This window comes from Anguilla anguilla, chromosome 1, assembly GCF_013347855.1.
Source record: "Anguilla anguilla isolate fAngAng1 chromosome 1, fAngAng1.pri, whole genome shotgun sequence".
In the NCBI taxonomy this organism is placed as follows: Eukaryota; Metazoa; Chordata; class Actinopteri; order Anguilliformes; family Anguillidae; genus Anguilla; species Anguilla anguilla.
Genome location: NC_049201.1, coordinates 78678308 through 78700797, shown reverse-complemented (window position 1 = coordinate 78700797; position 22490 = coordinate 78678308). Strand labels below are relative to the sequence as shown.

General features: G+C 44.9%; 2 protein-coding genes across 3 annotated transcripts in view; both read right to left on the bottom strand.

Moving 5' to 3' along the window:
* Positions 1 to 13932, bottom strand: part of LOC118226432 (CD276 antigen-like) — a 40803-nt gene extending 26871 nt beyond the window's left edge. The window contains exon 1 of the mRNA XM_035416059.1: positions 13798 to 13932. The gene's annotated coding sequence lies outside the window, so the exon portion shown is untranslated. The remainder of the gene's footprint in view (positions 1 to 13797) is intronic.
* LOC118226420 (CD276 antigen-like) lies at positions 5640 to 13781 on the bottom strand. Of its 2 annotated transcripts, none has more exons than XM_035416025.1 (5): positions 13068 to 13781; positions 8547 to 8966; positions 7381 to 7662; positions 7084 to 7277; positions 5640 to 6523 (listed from the first exon to the last, which is right to left on the bottom strand). In XM_035416025.1, the coding sequence occupies exons 1-5, from the start codon at positions 13108 to 13110 to the stop codon at positions 6404 to 6406; spliced, it is 1059 nt and encodes a 352-aa protein (XP_035271916.1). In that variant the 5' UTR covers positions 13111 to 13781; the 3' UTR covers positions 5640 to 6403. The 2 variants fall into 2 exon arrangements, with proteins under 2 accessions (XP_035271916.1, XP_035271924.1); XM_035416033.1 differs by having other exon boundaries at positions 8601 to 8966; positions 13068 to 13779.
* Positions 13933 to 22490: the final 8558 nt, after the last annotated feature.

Below are 22490 nucleotides of genomic sequence, written 5' to 3'. Positions count from 1 at the left end.
CCCTTCCCCTTCTGTTCTCCTTCCTTCCTCCTCTTACCACACTCCGTCTGTTTCAATCTGTGACTGCGCGTATCCTCGGACCCGGGGGGGGGGGGGGGGGGGGGGCGTTGAGGGGGCACTTCACCTGACATCCTTTTAATGACAGCCGAGCCCCCACAGCAACAGAGGGCGGGGGGGTGGTAGAAGGGAAGGATGAAAGAGGGAGAGAGAAAAGGGAGGGAAGAAAGAGGGAGAGAGAAAAGGGAAGTCAGACCTCTGAGCTATGAGGAAGAGAGAAAGAGACAGAGAGAGAAGAGGGTGTGGGGTGAGCTACGCTTTCCACTTTCTCTCATCTCCACACGGACTAGTCAAATTACACCCCACTCTGCCTGAACCTGCCATACCCCCTTCCTCCCCCCCCCACCCCCCACTTCAAGTTACTGTATGAGGGAAGCAGGGTCATATTTTACATTTTGGCTTTTGGCAGCCACTCTTATCCACCGCACACATTCCGCGCGTTCCGTCCGTTTGTGCGGATGGAGTTTATTTTTTACTGAAGACGTTCGGGTTAAGTACCCGGCTCAGGGGCAGAACTGCGCTGCCCGGCCTGGGAAACGAACCTACAAAGCCTTGAGTTGCGACCCCAGTTCCCCGTCCATTCTGCACTGCCGTACTAGAGACACAGCATTCCTACTGTAAGAGAGATAGACGTACGCTGGGCTCCATAATGACTGGGATCAAACACATCTCAATTAGGAACCCAATTTTAGATCTGTAATCAAGTAATTCACACGTGGTTGAAGTGTACGGTTTCACCTTTTATCTGAAGGTACGTTTTGTGCAGTTTGGTTTCGCCATGTAGAAATTACTATGAGAAACTGTGTTGGCAGTTTTACGCATAGCATTTCAGGGCACCATAATGTTTGGGGCATATTAATGTTATACGAATAAATGTAGTCATGTTTTGTACTTTCTCCCATAATCTAAAATTGCAGAAAAGTACAGACCCAAATTGAGAAAAAAAAAATGTGTTTGTCCCAAACATTATGGGGCTCACTGTATGTACACATGTACTATAAGTGAATCAGTAAACATGTACTATAAGAGAGACAATTCACATGTAAAGTATTTCTGAGAAAGCTTCGGCAAAACTTCCTTACATCTCCCAGTCTCCCTCCACCTGGACTACAGCATTATTTATTTATTTATTTATTTATTTATTTATTGTACCAGGTTTGAGATTAAAATCTCTTTTACAAGAGATCTCCTGGCCAAGAAGGGCAGCACATTTTGTTTTAGACAAATACAACATGAAAAGCGTACAAAAAAAGTATGAAGACAGTCGAATTACAGTGCGGAAAAAAAACCAAAAAAAAAAACCATTTGCAATTTCCCACAGAATCTGTTTACAACCTCTTGACAAGAGTTTTAAATGCCCCGAGAGTTGCCAAACCCCAAAGCTGTAGCTCTTCCTGAAGGCTATTCTGGGCAGAATGCATGAAGGCCTCCTCTCCAAACTCAGTGAGAACTTTACAAACAGCCGTGAAACCGCAACCTAGAATTGCCTTCACATGTGAGTGTCATTAATCTGCAGAAATTAGGAGGGAAGTTATCCAAAAGTAGCATTGTAAGTAAAAACAGATGCATGACTAAGCCTTGATGTGGACAAAGCAGGCATGTTTAGAACAGAATGAAGAGCTCAACGATGAGTTCAGGGCTCTGCAGTTGGAAATGAATCTCAAAGCCCGTTGATGCGCAGAATCCCACATGTGAAGGCAGTGATTCGAAGCGTTCATGGATGCCAGATCACCATAATCAAGAACAGGCAAAGAAAGTAGCAGCAAGCAATCTTCACCTGGCATCAAAATTAAAATCAGTTCAAATGATTAATCATCAATTACAATCATCGATTAGTTACTGTGTTAGTTGGTGTAATGGGAATATTAGTTCTATTAGCATTGATACATACTGTACTACCCGTCTAAAATATAATTCTTGTGGATAAATTAAGTCATTGATGCATTTTATCTGCAACAGCTTGCACAGATTGACTGGAGTAGCATCAGGAGGTAGTTTTTTCTGATCAAACACAGCTGCTTCCAACCTAACATAACATAACATATCATAACATAACATGACATGACATGAAATAAACATAACCTAACATAACATAACATATCATATCATATCATATCATGACATGACATGACATGACATGACATGACATAATGAGAACAGGCCGATCAGTACAACAGTGCTTGCCATTTTCCTGACTTAATTAGTGCTCGGATTACCTACAGACTAGATAGTATCTAACACTGTATCAAGCCTGGTCTTGAAAATCCCCAGAGTTTCTGTCTCTTCTATATGACCTGGCAGGCTATTCCACACATTGGACGCATAACGCAAAATAATTTGTAATAGACAAAAGATGCCCGGGTTGTTTTGCATTTCTGTGTGTATTTCCAGTCTGAAACTTGTATTAGTTTTGTTAATAAAATTTAAAAAAGTGCGGGGAAAAACCTTGAGGCTAGCGAGGTAGGCTTGGAGCGGCTACTTGCTGCAAAAAGTAATAAATAAATAAATAAATAAATAAATAAATAAACGATTTATCCCTTTTTTATACTATACTATGTAGGCCTAGTGTCGTGATGACTGCACGTGTTCACTGAAAGACTAAACAAAAAAAAATGAATGCTGTTTTGTAAATGGTTTACAAAGCGTTGATATGAGACAGAGTTCTGAGCAGGGACTGTAAACAATATGGACAAAGCTACTGTGACGTCACCCATTGACTCTCCGTGGGTCTCTAAAACACGTTTTGAAGCTCGGCGGGCGCGGCCATGTTGTTGATTTGGAGCCAAAACCATAGAGTTACGCGATCTTGTGGTTTTTATAATGTGATTGACAGTCCGGTGCGGAAAAGCCAATCAACCTGAACGAACGGTTGCAGAACGAACTTGAGGCTAGCTGACTTACTGTATTATCAAATGTTTACGGTGTTTAATTTCCATCCGTGAGTGTACTGTGTAATGTAATCACGTTATATATTCGACATTAATAATACAATTATGTTCAATTATCTTCAATTTATGTTTCTCAGCAAAACGAATATGCTTAGCTAGCTTATCAGCTTGCCAGTGAGCTAGGTAGGCTATCCGTGTTTAGCTCACGCATTAGCAATATGAACCACAGGGGAAGAGCATCGACTACACTGATGGTCAATCAATCAGAGATGTGTAGGCTACTGGTGATTTGACTAGGCTAATTTTCATATAACTGTCTGGTAGACCTGCTGTTAACCGAGCAGGTTATTGTAGGTTTTCGCCACAGTCAGTTAATGAGCCAGTAACTGCTACTAGCCTACTCCATCGCCGTTTGTGGTGTTCACTTGCTGGGTGACGCTAGCTGACCGGTCGTTCTTAAGTCACTTTTTACCGAATAAAAATTAACAGTGTCAGCGGTGATTAACCATAGACTTACATGGAAACCGGATATGAAAACACCTATAATGGAGCCAACCGTAGTGGCGCTAGTGAGAAACCAGGAACAACAAGACCAGGAAATGAGCTTCAAAAACGAAGTCTGATTTTGGCCGCTTGGTCTGTACACGGACAAACGTGTCAGTGGCAAGACTTGTCTGTGTCTGTGGCAAAAAAAAAAAAAAAAAAAAAAAAATTTGATTGGGAAAAAAAGTTTATTATTTCCCCATGATAATATACTTGCACCCACACCATCTTGGCATGAATTAACCCTTCGGTGTGGGCTTCTGTCCTAGGACACGTGTCACCTGTATGTCTGGCCCTATCAGTGCCTGGCCTGGGCATGCTGCAGCCAATCAGTGCTGGGGCTGAGTGCATCCTTCTCCCGCAGTGCACACTAAGGGCTCTATCTTACACCCGGTGCAAAGCGGTGCCAAGCGCAACGCAAGTGTCTTTGCTAGTTTCAGACCAACGCAGTTGTCATTTTCCCGTCCAGCGTCCACGTTGTTTAAATAGCAAATGTACTTGTGCCCATCTGAGTGAATCATCATGAATGTAAGCTTCAATACCTGTTTGTTAACAAAACTTTCCAGGATGCTCAGTTTCTGAGAAATACCTTCCAACTATGAGTGAAAGCATTATATGTATCAGTTCATGCCTGGAATTTTGGTCTCATGTATATGTTACATTTAAGATGATTTGTGTTCTTTATGTTTTTTCTTCTTCTTTTGTGCACACTGATTGATTGTGTCTCGAAAGGCCATAGGGGCTGGTCACCTTTCTGGTGTTTGACATGAGAAATAATTAAACAAAACTAAATCTACATGGAGGACTGTGGGAAAATTCACAGGGAAACTGAAGACGCACATTGTAGTGATATAATAGAATCATTGTTGAAAATCCAGACATGAATGAAACAAAATGCTGAGATTTTATTTTATTCACACACTCACACACACTCACTCACACACGCACACACACACACACTCACACACACTGGATAAGAGCATCTGCTAATTGCGGAAATCTCACGAGGTCAGAGGTGGGGCCCTGTTCATTGGCCAACAAGGTGGTAAAGCAACCCAGGAATTTATGGTTCTGAAAGTGGGTGATGTCTTTCGGCTGTTAGAACTACAGGCTCATATGATTCGCTTGCTTGCCTTTAAAAACACCCCCCCTCCCGCTTATTTGCCAGCCCAGTGATGAGTTTGGTCATTTGTTCTCACAAGCCACCTTCTCTTTACACATACATGAAGTTACTGTGGATGAGCACCTGGTCACTTTCAAAAGGTATATGTCCCTTCAGACAATTACATGCCAAGAGCCAGGGAAGCAAGGCATGAAAATCTGGTCAGCATGCAATGCCAGGACCAGCCATCGGGGGGGGGGGGGGGGCAGGATTTCTGTCCTAGTAACAATTTTTGGTCTCCTCGCCTCCTCGAAATAATGACATCATAAACATGCAACCTCGAAGGACTGTGCTGCAATGCTTGAAGAATAAGCTCCCTAAAAACCCCAACCTGAGGGAGGTTTGCCATATGGAAAGTGGGAAACTATCATCCAGTGGGGAGCTGCTGTTTGGAACTGTCCAAATAAATATGCCCAAGGTTCCCCCAGCTCTGCTATCAACAAAAGATAAGGGCTCGATTCTCCGCCGAGCGCTGTCCTTCACATAGACCACGTTCCTCAGTCGTATCCAGAAAGGGCTGGTGCAGCTGCAAGCCTTTGTTTCAACGGAGCAGGTGCACACCTGATTCCACTGATCGACTACAACAGTCTTTGCCGAGCGTGCACCTTCGATTGGTAGAATCAGGTGCAGTCACGGCTTGGCTGGAACAAAAGCCTGCACCAACACCGAACCTTTCTGGATAAGACTGAGGTCTCCTGCTTATTAGAACGTTATTGCACGTTCCAGGGTAACAGTTTGAGAAATTTGATCCTTAAAGAGAAAAAAAAGCATACTTTTTTTTTTTTTTACATACATTCACTGTACCTTTATTTCGGAGTGTACAAAATAAATGTTCATTTTGAAACAAGTTTTGATGTTATATGACTATTCTTTTTCAAATAAATTGCTTATTTTACTTCAAAAAAAATGAGGTCTGTAGACTATATCAAAAAGAAGTGTAAAACTTGTGATGACTGGAAATGAAGCTGGTTAAAAGGTGTAACGCAACATTAGGTGAAAATATATGCTTTATTATTGCTTTATAAATAGTTCAAATGGACTGCCTGATTTAGGAGCAGAACAAAAACAATAGAAACGGCATAAAACACAACCCAAGGATTAATTCAATTCAGTCTTACTTGTGTAGCATTTTTTTTTTTTTGGAGAAATGCAAATGGAAAGTCTAACGTTCCAGGGAAGTGTCTTCAAGGACTCCAAAAAAAGTTTTTCCAACTACTGTAGTCACGAAAAGCTTTGGCCACAAAAGTTTAACAACAGATTATCAACAGGGTTGTGTATGTAGCTGCCAGAGAAAAGGAATGAAAGGCCTACAGCAGGGATCAGCAACTGATGGTCCTTGAGGGCCGAGAACTGCTGGTTTTCCACCCTCCCTTTGCCTGGGAGTCAGGTGTGAAGACAGTCTGGTTGTTGACGATCCCTGACCTACAGTATAATCAGTCGATGTAACTATACCATAGGACCAGGGGGTGTCGAGCTGAATCCCACAGGGGGCTGTGGTTTTTCGCGGGTTCCTTTCAATCGGCTGCCAATTAAGGCCTTGAGGACAAGGTGTGCGGATCCCTTAGCCAATCAGACTGGAGTCTGACACCTGTGCTATGATCTGGACAGTGAGGGATTACGACAAAGTCCAGTCAATCTAACTTTAAATATGTGATGCAGAGCATAAATGAGCACAATAAGGTCAGGGTAACATTAGAATCAGACGCATAACGGGCATGATGTGTACATAAATTACTAGACGAGTATAAAAACATTAATTTAATGTATTTAGCTCCCACCCCCTAGGGTCACCGTTGCTCTTAACTGGCACGGGTGGGACGTTTCGCCGCCAGCCTTTTTGCGCAGCTTGTCTCTGGTCGACCGTCTCCGTTCCGTCAGAGGATCATCAGAGCCTACACACCAGCCAGACCACTCCGTTCTGCCACCTCTGGACGCTTGGCACCTCACCCTCTTCGTGTCTGTACTTCCCGCTCCCGTCTGCTGTCTGTCCTGGCCCCTCGCTGGCGGAATGACCAGCCCCGTGGCGGTCAGAACAGCAGAGAATCTGACTATCTTCAAACACAGACTAAAGACTCATCTCCTCAGGCTGCGCCTCTCCCCACCCCTCCCTAGCCTATAGTTTAGCTCAATGTACCTAGTTAGGCTAATACGATCACATTCGTTTTTATTTGGCAGGATTGTTTCTGTCTGATTCTGATTAGGCAAATGTGATTTCAGTGCTAGTTTATACTTGGCAGGATTGTTTGTTTGTTTGCTAAACAGGTTACCCTACAGGGTTGGAGTCCTGATCTATGTGGTCACTTCTGGCACTACGATCTTTACTTCACTCTAGTGTGTTTCTTTTGCACCTCTGCACCTTGAACTAATGCACTTGTTGTACGTTGCTCTGGATAAGAGCGTCTGCTAAATGCCTGCAATGTAATGTAATGTAATGTCTCCACCCCCCCCAGGGTCACGCGGAGGTAATTTTTCCGAGCCGTTCCAGCATTCCGTCTGCATTCTGTTCCTCTTGCGTCGGAGGTACGCGAAGGCCGCCAGTCCCAGACACAGCAGCAGCAGGCAGAGAAAGCAAATGAGCGGGATGGTCACTCTGGCGCAGTCTGTGCAATGCCCAATGTCATCGGAAGCTGAAACACACACACCAAAGCAGTTCAAATGTAACTGAAAACACACCAAGGCAGTTCAACTGCAACTGAAAACAAGGCACATAAAATTTGAGCAGGTTTTTACCCAGCCTGAGGCAGACGGGCCTCTCCAGCACCTGTCCCAGGGCGGCGTTCCTCAGGGTGAAGCTCAGGTTGACTCCGGGTCCAGGGTCCTTCAGTGTCACACTGGTCCTCAGGGACAGGAGCCCGTCCTCCCCGGGCCCGGACAGCTCCTCCCGGGCAGTCAGGTTGCGGCCCGCGGAGTCGGTCCACTGGACCTGGGGCGCGGGGTACCCCTCGCTCTGATACTCCAGGCTGATGCTGCTGGGGTGGACCTGGATGTTGAGCCTGGGCTCGGTGTAGAACGCTGCCCGGGGGAGGGGGGGAAAGCACCTGAAGTTAGTGAGATTTACTGGGGGGGGGTCATGTGCATTTAATGCAGTGACATGTTGCAGTGAGTCATAGGGAGCGTCTGAAGGTAATTAAACTGTTGCTGCAATACTGGGAGAAGTCTGTTGATTAAATTTCCATGAATATTGACAGAATACTTTCACTTTGCCAGATATGTCTGTCTGTGCATGGCTACACCTGGCTGTACCTGGTTGTGCTCATCTCTACTTGGCTACACCTGCTGTACCTGGTTGTTCTCATTTCTACTTGGCTGCACCTGGCTGTGCTCATCTCTACTTGGCTATACCTGGCTGTGCTCATCTTTACTTGGCTACACCTGGCTGTGCCTGGCTACACCTGGCTGTGCTCATCTCTACTTGGATGCACCTGGCTGTACCTGGTTGTTCTCATTTCTACTTGGCTGCACCTGGCTGTACCTGGTTGTGCTCATCTTTACTTGGCTGCACCTGGCTGTACCTGGCTGTGCTCATCTCTACTTGGCTGCATCTGGCTGTACCTGGCTGTGCTCATCTCTACTTGGCTGTATCTGGCTGCGCTCATCTCTACCTGGCTGCACCTGGCTGTGCTCATCTTTACTTGGCTGTACCTGGCTGTGCTCATCTCTACTTGGCTGCATCTGGCTGTACCTGGCTGTGCTCATCTCTACTTGGCTGTATCTGGCTGCGCTCATCTCTACCTGGCTGCACCTGGCTGTGCTCATCTTTACTTGGCTGTACCTGGCTGTGCTCATCTCTACTTGGCTGCATCTGGCTGTACCTGGCTGTGCTCATCTCTACCTGGCTGCACCTGGCTGTGCTCATCTCTACGTGGCTGCATCTGGCTGTACCTGGCTGTGCTCATCTCTACCTGGCTGCACCTGGCTGTCTGCCGTTCTGGGACAGGAAGTTGTCTCACCCGCGTACTCCAGCTGCACCTCCGCTTTGCCATTTCCCAGCAGGCTGTCGACGGAGCAGAGGTAGCGCCCGGAGTCCTGCGGGCCGACCCGGTCCAGCCTCAGCGAAGCGTTTCCGGTGCCGAGCAGGGGGCGGAACATCGAGGTGCGGTTCCAGTAGCGGGCGCTCTGCTGGTCCAGCTGGTCCTGCCCATAATAGAAGCTGTGCAGGACCAAGTTGTCCTCCGCTGTCTGCCACGTCACCACCAGGCCCTCCAGACTGTTGCCGAGGCTGGGCGCGTAGCTGCACCCCAAAACCACCGGCCGGCCTCGCACCGCCAGCACCCTCCGCTGCGGGACGCTTACCTCAAAGGCAGCCAGAGACGACCCTGCAAGCGTTTAACAAAAAAAAAAAAAAAAAAAAAACCTTTGAAAAAGGGGATAGCTGGCTGGCTTAACCTGTAACGACGTGGTTCTAGCTGCAGGGGGTCTGCCTCGCGGTCTGGCACCAAATCCGTGGCAGTCCAGACTGGCCCCCACAGAGCCGTGCACCCCCAGCTACAGCGCCACTGTTGGGGGGGGGGGGGGGTTAGGGTTTGGCAGGATGTCTGAGTCGCATAGCACACCACGCACTCCCCGAGGGCGGCCCCTTAATCTGACTGCACACACAGCATTTAAGGATTCTTCAGGCCCAGGGGGTTTTGTATGGCCATACTGTACTGTACTAAGTTATGGAAACACTGAGTGTAAGAAGTTCTGCGGTCCTTCTCCCCACAAACCACACAATCCGCAGATCCGGGACACACACGGGTTTTACTGTGCGCTGGTCACATACACAGACCTGCCAACCTGCACGCATTTTGTGTACCAACCACGCAGTTCTTGGTCAAAATACGCAGGTACGAAATGCCAGCTGAAACTACCCCAAAAAATATATATATATATTATTACAATTTAATTACGGAAAACAACCAATTAATACAAAACAATACCGTACATTTATTCGGTATTTAAACTACATCCCTCGGATTGAACCAGATGCTACGACCTTGTGCTTGTGGTTCTGTAACCCCTCCCCGACCGACTCAACATCCACTGGTACGCAGCGGTACTTTATTATCCACCGAGGCGTAACGCTGCATTGCTGAGGTAAAATGGGAAGTGGGGAGTACATTAACAACATAAGCTTTTTTTTTTTTACATTACAACATAAGTTTCTGTAAATACTTGAAAATGAAAACATATGTTACAATATACAAAATAAATTATTTCCATTTTTATTAAATAAGTGAATGCAGTTCACTTGTGGTTATCAGTTTGTATAAGCACACATATCATATAATGAAATATTAATCATGAAAAAATTGTTTTAAGCAGGTGTACTCAAACTTTTTGTCATGGTCCTGTTTTCCTGTCTGTGTTTCCCCTGTTGGGCCGCCAGATGGCGGCACTTCTGTTTTGTGTCCTGCTCCCCCCCTGTTAATTGTATGATTGTTTCATTGTCTCGTTATCCCATCATTGTTCCCACCTGTGTCTTTTCCCCTCCTTCTGGTTTGATTGTTTTTTGAGTTCACCTGTGTCTTGTTACCCTTGTCTATTTAAGTTCTCTGTTCCCTTGACTCGGGTGCTGGTTCCTTGCGTTTGTTCTGCCTTGTGTTTGTTACCGATGTATGTTCAGTCCATTTATACCTGCCTGCGTTCTTTTACCTGTTTGTGTTTGTTCCCTGACTTACATGTACCTGCCTGCTTGTGTTTGTTCCCTGACTTACATGTACCTGCCTGCTTGTGTTTGTTTCCTGACCAGTTTTGTTCCTGACTTGTTTTGTTCCTGACTTGTTTTGTCCCTGACTTGTTTAGTTCCTGACTTGTTTTGTCCCTGACTTGTTTTGTCCCTGACTTGTTTTGTCCCTGACTTGTTTTGTCCCTGACTTGTTTAGTTCCTGACTTGTTTAGTTCCTGACTTGTTTAGTTCCTGACTTGTTTAGTTCCTGACTTGTTTAGTTCCTGACTTGTTTAGTTCCTGACTTGTTTAGTTCCTGACTTGTTTAGTTCCTGACTTGTTTAGTTCCTGACTTGTTGATTTGCCCTTGTGTTCTGCCTGCCTGCGTTCTGCCCTGACTGTGTTTGAGTTCCTCTTGTTTTCTGTTTTATTTAGAGATTTTGAGTTCGTGTTTTTTCCCTTTGTGGCCTTGTCTGTTCCCTGCTTGTTTTCCCGTCTATAGTAAAGTCTTTGTTCCCCTCCCATTTTGGATTTGTGTTTTCTTTTCCCTCTGCGTTTGGGTCCCCCCCTACCCGCGCCGTGACACTTTTGACTTGAAAGTATATCATTATATAGCCCAGTGCAGTGCAAGCAATATTTTAGAATCAGGTCAAATTATACAATTTTGCCTGATCACTTTAACAGTCAAAACTAGAATTATGAAGAAAGGCTTGTGTGTGCGTGCAAAGCGAAGTGGTGCGGAAGCATGTGAACTAAGCGTTACACTGACTATTATGGTACTCAAAATATTTTCCTAAGGTTGGCAGGTCTGCATACACTCTGGTACACAAAAAGCACAACACACCCGGTAGGGGAGGGGCTTAAACGCCACGTCTGTCCCGTGTGCGTCTCTCGTTCTGGCGCCGCGGTCTCGCCGCAGGCAAACCAGATAAAGCGTTACTCCAGCTGCACGTGCGTAATTCACTGCAATTTGCCTACAGCTGCGGCGGCAGGCCAGCTAAATGCCTGCAGATGGCACTCTAGCCACACCACCCTTCCACACTGTTTCTGAACGCGGCGCATCCATAAACTGAGCCAGTGCAGTGCAGTGCACCGGGCTGTCATCACGCATCGCTAAAGAGAGAGAGAGTGCACATGTTCGTCTGCGCTCGCACCAAATCACAGAGGAGGCAGGGAGAGCGCCGGGGTTCAGGTAACGATGAAAAGTTTAAGGCGTGAGAATGCAGGAACCCTGATGTATCTTACTGGCATGCCTGGTTGAGACATGCATTTTCACAAGTGGATGTGACTGCATGAAAACCTCGCAGTTGTGCAAACTCCAGACCCAGAAAGGGCCAGTGTGTAAGACTCTTTTCATTAAACAGGCTTAAAACCTAAATCACGAGATTCAAATTCAACTATGAAGCGATTTAGTGAAAGGGTGCTCAGATAGTAACACATCACATGAGCTGCTGAACGGATTTCATTTACTGGATATTTCCTGCCATGAAAAGTATGGCGTCAATTTAATGCCAATAATCAGCGCGAGTAGATATTCTCGAACTATTATTGGTTGAAATATATGATATTCTGTCTGATACGCGACTGTCAGAAACCACATCGCCCCTTCTCAGCATTAACCCAGTACAAATGAAACCCATCACAAGGAGATAATTGCAATGTTACTGAATGTCAGTCCCACGCAACTCAAAGCCTCTTAATCTCACCATATTCGGCAAAGGCCGGTCTAGACTGAGGCTAGCCATAAATAAGTCAGCAAATCCCTCTGCATTCTCGTAACTACGGTACCTAAAATAAATACAGTAACAACAAACAAAGGGTCCTTTAAACGGTCATTACAACGTTAGCGGGGGGAAAGAACAATAAGGACGGAGTGTAGCACAGTGGGTAAGGAACTGGACTTGTAACCAAAAGGTCCGTAGGTTCGATTCCCGGGTAGGACACTGTCGTTGTACCCTTGAGCAAGGTACTTAACCGAAAATGCTTCAGTATATATCCAGCTGTATAAATGGATACAATGTAAAAAAAAAAAAAAAAAAAAGTTGTGGAAGTCGCTCTGGATAAGGGCGTCTGCTAAATAAATGCCTGTAATGTAATAAACCTTCGTGGCTTTCGCACCAGAGCTGAAAGAGTCGTTTTACATTAAACACAACTAGGCTATTACCGATTAGATTTCCCTTGCAAACATGCACACCTGTAGGCTACTTGTGGGCGCAGGATATCAACTGCGAAATCAAACGTGCGACGACATTTCCACATTGTGGCTTTACGCACCATCAAGCCTGACCATCCACGTCTATAAGATACGCAAGTTAATGAACTCTTCATTCACTTGTGAATGTTACAGGCATGTACAAACATCATACAGCTATTCGAACGCTATTCCGATTTCGGTGGAGGGCGACTGTCCAGGGGGAACGCTTGATAAATATTTCCCTCGAATTAGCAGTCCGTTCACTAGAATTTTTAAATAATGCCCCCGAAATTACTTAAATCGTTCCCTTGAATTAGTCATTCACGCGCTGAAATTATTCGCATTCCCAATATAAAACGAAATTTAGCTATCATCCCACAGGTAACAAAGAAACCGACAAACAGTCTACAGCTAGCCAACAGCTATCGCTATCTCGGTAACTTTACTTGGGCAACTTTCAGTACGTTTCATTAGTTAGCCTTGTATTTGAGTGTAGGCTACGTCTCAAAAAACATTTGTTCACCTTCCGTTAATAGTCTTGCGATGGGAAATTTCAAGTCCAAGAAGGAAACTTACCTGTAAAACGAAGTACAAAACACACGGTTACCGGGAGAAACATGCTGAACGAGCACAAAGAAATAGCTCATGGACGTCGGATCCAACAGCTCGAGGCTGCTAACCACATTTTTAATGGAGCTGGAGCTGATTCACCATATGATTCACCAAGTATACACAAACGTACGAAGGTTACGGATTGCACTTAAAATAAAGTATTTGGAGAACAACGTAGGCTACAGTAATGTACATAAATATAAACTGCTTGAAAACGCAGCAAATGATACAAATGGTTTACAAAAAAAAAAGAAAAAGATGATCTAGCCGTATTCCTCCAGGATCATTTCCAATTACATTTGGAATTCACCTTTCAGTCACTGATACAAAACTAAAATGGTGTAGCACTGTAATCCTATACATTATCCTCAGAATCGCCTACACAAGTAAGGACTAGTGTTTAGACCAGCCAAAATAAAGCCGTAGGTAATTATAAGTAGCACGTATGCACATGCGCTCGAGTGGAAGTGCACACACACACACACACACACGAAGTCGAATGTCTGTCTGTGCTTGCTGTCACACACATCATGTGGTCCATCATATTTAAACTATGCTCGAGACCGCAACTCAATCCAAGCTGTGACCATTGTTTTTACCATATTGTTTTGGATTTATTGACGTTTGTGGTCTGAAGTTCATAGGCGAGCTACTTGCTGCAAAAAGTAATAAATAAATAAATAACACGATTTACCCCTTTTTTATATCCAAATTTCGGAAAGACCAAATGTTCCGTGTTTATCCCCATAGTTCCAACTTTTCTATGTTATCAGCAGCGCGAAAACAAACACGCGCTCTTAGCCTAAGCGCACGAAGTTGGCGGTTCCTTCTTTTCGCTTCGAAGTCCATCGGTTAATCTCAGACTTGAGAGGAGGCCAGGAGAACACTTTACCTGTATCTTAAAGGCAGACTGCACGCGTGCTGCTTTGCCTTTAGATACCGATGTCCCGATAGCTGAAATTCCCGCTGAGGGTAATGACGCGCAGGTACTGGCGGCATGATCTATATCTGTATCTATATACCTAAAGGTTGTAGGTTCGATTCCCGGGTAGAACACTGCCGTTGTCCCCTTCAGAAAGGTACTTAACCTGCATTGCTTCAGTGTATAACCAGCTGTATAAATGGGATGCAATATAAATGCTATCTAAAAAGTTGTGTAAGTTGCTCTTGATACGAGCGTCTGCTAAATGCCTGTAATGTAATATGTGATGAAAAACATGTTTTCAACATACAAAAATGCCAAGTTACTCACACATGTGAGTCATTAATTCAAACTAGCAAAATCTATGCCTTCCATTAAAAGTATTGATCTCAAAATTCCACCTCGTTACAAGATACAATATTAGCCATTTTACCTCACACAAATTGAACATGCTGTGTTCCAAAGCATTGCTAACCAATGTTTCCTGAATTGTTTCAAGTAACTTGGCCCTATGTGTACAAGCATGCGGTACATTAATTGGGCAAGCATATGCGTGGATAGGTTTGCAGGAGTCAAGATTGATTTAAGAGGCATCAATATGTTGAATTTTTATCTGTATTAATGAATGAAAAAAGCTGGTTGAGGCTCCCTCAAGCAAAGAAAGAGAAAGAGAACAAGGGAACAGATGTAATGGTAAAGCCCTGGAGCAGTTGGTTGGGTTAAGGGCCTCGCTCAAGGGCCCAATGGCAGAGTTCTTTCTTGTAGGGCCCGAAATATAACACCCTAAAAACTAGGCTACCCTGCCGCCCAGTTATTTTAATGATCCATGATTTTATTGTAATGTCTTACAATGTTTTATTTTATTATGAATGGTGCCATATAAATGAAGCTATTATTATTATTATTGTTATTATTATTATTATTATTATTATTATTATTATTATTATTATTATTGCTCCACTAGAGAGCAGTATTTATCCATGTTTCATCTGAATTTTTTTTAGAGAATTAAAAAATAAAAATCTTAACAGTTTTAAGGAAATAAAAAAAGATGAATCTAGAGAACTTTCAAATTTTCCTCAAAGCCGTTCATTTAAATGATGGATCGTAAGGCAGAGAAGTATTTCCTGGAACGACCGGATAAGGACATCTGGGCTGCTCGCGCTCCAAATCCCTGTCCTCGCGCTGCAAGTGCTTATCCAATGAAGAACGGAGGTTCTAAACCAGTCCATAGCAATGCTGCCTCTACTAAAGTTACGAATAGAGCTATGATTAGCACATTTTCTACACATTTTTTTCTTATCTTTTTGTTTCGCTGATAAGTAATAAACAAGCGAAATACATATACAAGAGCACCCATCTACGGTGTACGTGTGGTGACGTAGTTCTGCTCATTAGTGGGTGGGTGCTGCGTAAAAGACCTGCGTGTGTTTCCCATTCGTCGTATTAACTGAGGTATCCAACGGCCCGTCCTGAGAAAAAAGCTGGAAAGAAAAGCCGTCTGGTCCCCTTCCCTTCTGACGCAATGTAAAAGAACGAAACTTTCTCTCCTTCCTTAGAACTTCATCTTGCAATCATGTCCGAGGGTGGTTGTGCTTTGTGTAATACGATTTCCAAAGGATGTCAGCGCATTGACACGTACCAGAACTGCCGTCATGCACGGGGCTGCCGGTAGATCTGGGTAATCTTGCTCTGGGGAGTTTGTGAAGGCATTGTCTCAAGTCTTTTGGGCGTGTGCGAACGTTGTGTAATAATGTGGCATGCGACTGGTTATGATTCAAGCAGAGTTCTGAGGAACCTTTATTAAGTGTTTTTAAATATATATATATATTACATATCAACGGGGAGGAAACCAGAAGAATTTCCATTATGAGCTTTTCACTTTTTCCCCCATCTTTTCTGGAAAGTGATGCTTTACTCCCCAATGGCTGACGGCCAGCGTTCGGGTCAAACTACGGTGTCCAGTCTCATAAAAAAACGTCGGTTCATGTTTTTGTTTTAGCCCAGCACTACGAAACCCGAATCAGCTGATTAACTAATGAAGACCTTGATGGGTAGAATCAGGTGTCGTAGCGCAGGGCTAAAACAACAACTTGGACGGAGTGTGGCACAGTGGGTAAGGAACTGCGCTTGTAACCGAAAGGTCGCAGGTTCGATTCCCGGGTAAGGACACTGCCGATGTACCCTTGAGCAAGGTATTTAACCTGCATTGCTTCAGTATATATCCAGCTGTATAAATGGATACAATGTGAAGTGCTATGTAAAAAGTTGTGTAAGTCGCTCTGAATAAGAGCGTCTGCTAAATGCCTGTAATTGCACCCAAATGCCACCCACACCATCTTGGCATAAATTAACCCTCCGGTGTGGGCTTCTGTCCTAGGACACGTGTCACCTGTATGTCTGGCCCTATCAGTGCCTGGCCTGGGCATGCTGCAGCCAATCAGTGCTGGGGCTGAGTGCATCCTTCTCCCGCAGTGCACACTAAGGGCTCTATCTTACACCCGGTGCAAAGCGGCGCCAAGCGCAACGCAAGTGTCTTTGCTAGTTTCAGACCATGCAGTTGTCATTTTCCCGTCCAGCGCCCACGTTGTTTAAATAGGAAATGTACTTGCGCCCATCTGAGTGAATCATCATGAATGTAAGCTTCAATACCTGTTTGTTAACAAAACTTCCAGGAAGCTCAGTTTCTGAGAAATACCTTCCAACTATGAATGAAAGCATTATATGGATCAGTTCATGCCTAGAATTTTGGTCTCATGTATATGTTACAATTAAGATTATTTGTGTTCTTTATGTTTTTTTTTTCTTCTTCTGTGCACACTGATTGATTGTGTCTCGAAAGGCCATAGGGGCTGGTCATCTTTCTGGTGTTTGACATGAGAAATAATTAAACGAAACTAAATCTACATGGAGGACTGTGGGAAAATTCACTGGGAAAATGAAGACGCACATTGTAGTGATATAATAGAATCATTGTTGAAAATCCAGACATGAATGAAACAAAACGCTGAGATTTTATTTTATTCACACACTCACACACGCACACACACACACTTTCACTCACACTCTCACACACACACTTTCTCTCTCTCACACACACACTGACCTCTCTTCTGCAGTTTCTCTCTTACAGTATATGCTTGCGGTCCCTATATTACATGTGACCAGTCAGGAAGTTTACCTCCCCCTTGGCTCTTCCATTAGTAACCTGCTGTCAGATTTACTGTACCGTGGTGAAACATAATCGGGGCTGATATTAAAGGTGGAAAGAGATGTGATATTATACTGGAAATCCTGGAGGTCCTTCCTGGAGGTAAATTAAATTAACGAACCTTACACACCGCTCCTTTTCCACAGTGACGTACACTGCTTTGAATCTTTCCTGTAATCGTATCCAGATTTAAAAATAGCATACAGCAGGAAGTACACTGAAGCAATGCAGGCTAAGTACCTTGCTCAAGGCTGGAACGGCAGAGTTCTACCTGGGAATCAAACCTGTGACCTTTAGGTTACAAGACCAGCTCCTTAGCCACTATGCTACACTGCTGCCCGCTCTCTCCTTCATGCTGGACATGTAAGACCCACCACAACAGCTGACTTGTGGATTCCATTCATCCGATCTTTTTAGCTGAATTTAACCTTTATTTAACCAGGTAAATTAAATCTGATCTGATATGTCTTTGAAAGGGAGCCCTGCCCATTAGAGTCTGGATAAGAGCAGGGCTGTCCGACCATGTCCCTGGAGATCTAACGTCCTGCAGGTTTTCACTGCGACCCTAACAAAGCACGCCTCGTTAAATAACCAGGGAGCTTTGAATGAGTGAAGTCAGGCGTGGCAAATTAGGGTTTAAATGAAAAGCTATGGGACAATAGATCTCCAGGAACAGGGATGAACTGGGCTGGAGGCTGGAGAAGGAGAGATGCAAAAACACGCTGCGTCCCATTGGATAGAGAAACGGTCTTGCAATCCCCATGCAGGTTTGCTGCCCCCTGCTGGTGAGAGATGGAATGGCCCGGAGGTACTGATCGTGTGCCAGATAGGGATGCTTCTGTTGAACCCTTGAACGTGGGGTGCTTTCCTTCAACCTTTCCAGTAAGATCCCACCCAATGAAACCGGCTGCTGCACAATCGCAGAATAATCACACAGCCGGTCACATTTCTCTGTGTTTACTCTCAGATCGAAAGGCTGTTTTTATTTACTTTTATTTAGAGGCGGAAAATCCTGGTTCAGAGAGTAAAAGTACTCTCCAGTAAATGGACTGCATTTATATTGCGCTTTTATCCAAAGCGCTTTACAATTGATGCCTCTCATTCGCCAGAGCAGCTAGGGGTCAGGTGTCTTGCTCAAGGACACTTCGACACGCCCAGGGCGGGGTTTGAACCGGCAACCCTCCGACTGCCAGACAATCGGTCTTACCTCCTGAGCTACGTCGCCCTGTATTGGAGCTATGTCGCTCCAGTATTTTGTTTCAGCTAATTAGCACAATATGTCGCCCCATGCCCTATGTTATTATGGGAGGAGGAAACACATGGCAGCACTTTTGTTTTCTGACCCCTGGACTTTCCACCTTGTGTTTTTTTCTGTCATCAGGCGGTTACAAATATAATGGGGCGACATAGCTCAGGAGGTAAGACCGATTGTCTGGCAGTCGGAGGGTTGCCGGTTCAAACCCCTGCCCTGGGCGTGTCAAAGTGTCCTTGAGCAAGGCACCTAATCCCTAACTGCTCTGGCGAATGAGAGGCATCAATTGTAATGCGCTTTGGATAAAAGCGCTATATAAATGCAGTCCATTTACCATAATTGAAACATTCCTGCAACAACACAGAAAAAAACAGCCTCTGCATCCTTTAAGCTCTGACAAAAACCATTCGCTTCTTTCCGTTTTCCTCTTCAACTGCTCTCTTCGCAAGTCAACACCGATGCATTATGGATTTTTAGAAAAAAAAACAAAATCGAAAAGGAAAAAAAAAAATGAATTTAATTAACCTTATAACGCCGAAAGGCCATTGCCAACCAAATATCAACATGGAATTATGAAAGAGGTCAATCGATAGTACAGTACGTATCTTTCTCGTGCTTAGTGTCATAGAGCACAAGGGTATCGGACTGGCACAGCACGTGCACTCTGAACCGTGCATCGAATTGTACACACGCTTCCTTTGCATTAAATAATGTTCTATAATTCTATGTTTTTGTGTTTCTTTTGTCTCTTATTAAAAGCCTAACTAGGGACAGAAGTTGGAAACTAGCAACGGCTATGATCTCTGCATGTGGTACATCAGTCACATCAACTTGTTTGTAACGAGTTGAAGTGGTACTATGTGAACGTGCATTGTCCCTACCGAATAAACTATATGAATGAATGAAACTATTTCGTATAGGACGGAGTGTGGCGCAGTGGGTAAGGAACTGCGCTTGTAAACGAAAGGTCGCAGGTTCGAATCCCGGGTAAGGACACTGCCGTTGTACCCTTGAGCAAGGTACTTAACCTGCATTGCTTCAGTATATATCCAGCTGTATAAATGGATACAATGTAAAGTGCTAAGTAAAAGTTGTGTAAGTCGCTCTGGATAAGAGCGTCTGCTAAATGCCTATAATGTAATGTAATGTAAAGCATGGTCTTTTATACAATGATTATTACAAATAGGCCTATGATGATGATGATTATCAGTTGTAGGTATCGGACTATTTAAGTCCTTTTTTCTTATGGCTCGCGCACTGCACTGAGATAGTGCATGCGCATTAAAGTCAGAGTTCAGGGGTCACAGGGTTCTCTCACTGAACTCAAGGACCGTCTGACGGAATCGTGATTTGTTTGGGGGGGGAGGGGGGGGGGGCTGATGAGTGAAATGACTAGAAACTTGCTTTCCTGCAATTAGAGGCAGACGCACTCACTTAACTCAGTAAATACTGCAAGCTGGCTTAAAGAGGCGGGAAATGATTCTAGGTCATTAAATGACCTCCGCTAAAAAAAAAAAAAAAAACCAAAAAAAAAAAAATGATGAAGAATGTTGGCTGCACTTTGGCGGGAGGTAACGTAGCCACCGCTGCATTAGCCTTCATTTTCCCTGAGGGGGTAGGAAGTCTTGTGCCTGCTCGTCACATTGGAGGTCAGTGGAACCGCGCCAGGGATACAGGGGTGTGATGTTTTAAGGAGCGGGGGCATCTCCGCAGCTCGTTTGAGTGAGCAGGAACGCGGCCTTTCTGTTTACTTCACTGTTTCTGCGCTTTTCATACACGGCGCCATTTTTGTCTGCAGCCCCTTTGGAAAGAATCCATTAAAAACAAAAAAAATATCAAACAGAAAAAAGGAACAACAAGTAAATGCTTCCAGATTACTTCAGAGGAATCGCCTCACAAAGTTTGCACTATATAATTGATTTGTCTTGAGTGATACTTTTATAATGACAATGTTTTTAAAACAGGAAGTGGTAAAAATATATTCCCCCTCCCCTAAGGATTGATGTCTGCTTTACAGGAATTGTGGAGAAAGAAAAAAAGAAAAAATAAGCTTATCACATCTGATGAGGTTTAAAGCTCATTTATCATTATCTTTGTCTTTTGTCAATTGTCATTAATCTGACGGAAATGAATAGGGATGGCACATCAATGTCTCATTACCAGCTTTGACCCTGTGATGATAATGATGATGACGATGATGATGATGATGACAAAGATCAGGTGTGTCGAGCTGGGTGCTCCTGACTTGGCTGCCCATCTGTTCGAGTGGGCGGGGTTTTTTTTTTTTTTTTTTTCTTCAAACGTCAGTCTAATGCCTTTTCTGCTTTTGTCGTCTCTAATCTGTTCTTCATCCTTCCCCCTCCGTCCTTCTTTTCATCTCCCGGACGCGTCACCTCCGGCTTTCAGCCTCGAGAATTGAATTCTTCCGTTTAAAAAAAAATAAATAAAAAGAAATAAATAAAAAAAACAAAGCAAAATAATTGAACAGAAAAGTACTTGCTTTTCCTCCAGGGAATGGGAATGGGAGTGGGTGAGTGGGGGGGGGGAAGTGGGTGAGTGGGGGGGAATGGGTGAGTGGGGGTTCGGGGGAGTGGGTGAGTGGGGGGTCGGGGGAGTGGGTGAGTGGGGGTCGAGGGAGTGGGTGAGTGGCAGGGCGGGTGAGTGGGTGAGTGGGGGTCGAGGGAGTGGGTGAGTGGCGGGGCGGGTGAGTGGAATATATATATATATATTCTTCATGAAACAACTGGTCTAAAAAAGGGTACATCTCTAATCTTTGTTTTGATCAAAATTGTTGTTAAAGATTAGAAGCACCACAAAAACTACATCCAGTATGAATGAGTAATAAAGGCTCTGAATATGAACATTTTTTTCTGCTCTTGGAGGACAATCAGGAACAGGCCCATTAGTGCCCCCTCCGCGGGGCTGTTTTTTCCCGCCTGAAAGCCAGAGCTCCTGCAGCCCAACTGTCATTTTGTGGGTCCTCTCCTTCCAGCCTGTTTTTCTGCGCGCTGTAGCGGAGCGCTAACCGAGCCCATGTATACACAGTGTGTGAACCGGCCGTGCCAGAGCGCCATGCTACGTGACCGTTAGCGGTTTTTAGCGGACGGAGGCGCGTATTTCAGGCCCCGTGAGACCTGTTCTCCTCCTCCGCCGCGGAGGTAAGGAGCGGGCGGAACGGCGGGGAAAAAGGGGGGTCAAGGGTCGCCGGTGTTAGTCGATTGTTTTTATTGCTCCCGAAACTCTGGTTTGGCCCCTGGAAGAGAAATCGATGGTCTCATCAGCGGCAGGAGGAATAATATTTATCGATTTTTCTTTCTTTCTTCTCTTTCTTCTCTTTCTCCCTCCTCCTCCGTCTCCTTCCTTGGGACATACATCAGGTGACACAAACCGAGCGAGCTGCATTTGCAGCCCCTCCCGCCTCGTAGCGTTCCGTTCCTGTACCCGTGGCAACCCCCGCCAGCCACAACATTCGCGTTTTTTTTCTTACCGGACCCCTTCAAAACAACCAACCAGGGCGCAGTGCTGATTGTGCCCGTAGTCAGCTGTCACCCCTGACCACAACCCCCCCCCCCCCCCCACCCCACCCTGCTCCACCCCCCACATCCTACCGCCCTACTTTCGTCTTGCTGTTGCCACGGTTACTGTGTTCCAGTCAATTTAGTACATGGTGATCGCTCCCTTCGGACACAATTACCACCCCGGTAACAGCAACCAAAAAAAAAAAAAAACTGAAAAAGAAGCAAAAAAACGTCCTGTGTAACGATTGGCTGTCTGTTCCGCACTTTTAATTGTGGGCGGGACCCAGGAGAGGCTGAGGGGAGTCCAGCCACCCCCCCACCCCCCACTACTTCCCCCCCCGGGACTGATAATAGCCCTGTGCATCTGAGGATGACAGATCTGAAATATGTCCCTGTGCCTCTGGGGTACGTGTTTTTGGAGAGAACTGCTTTTAACAGCTCCTGCCATCCAAGCCCCCCCCCACAGCGCCACCGCTACCACTAC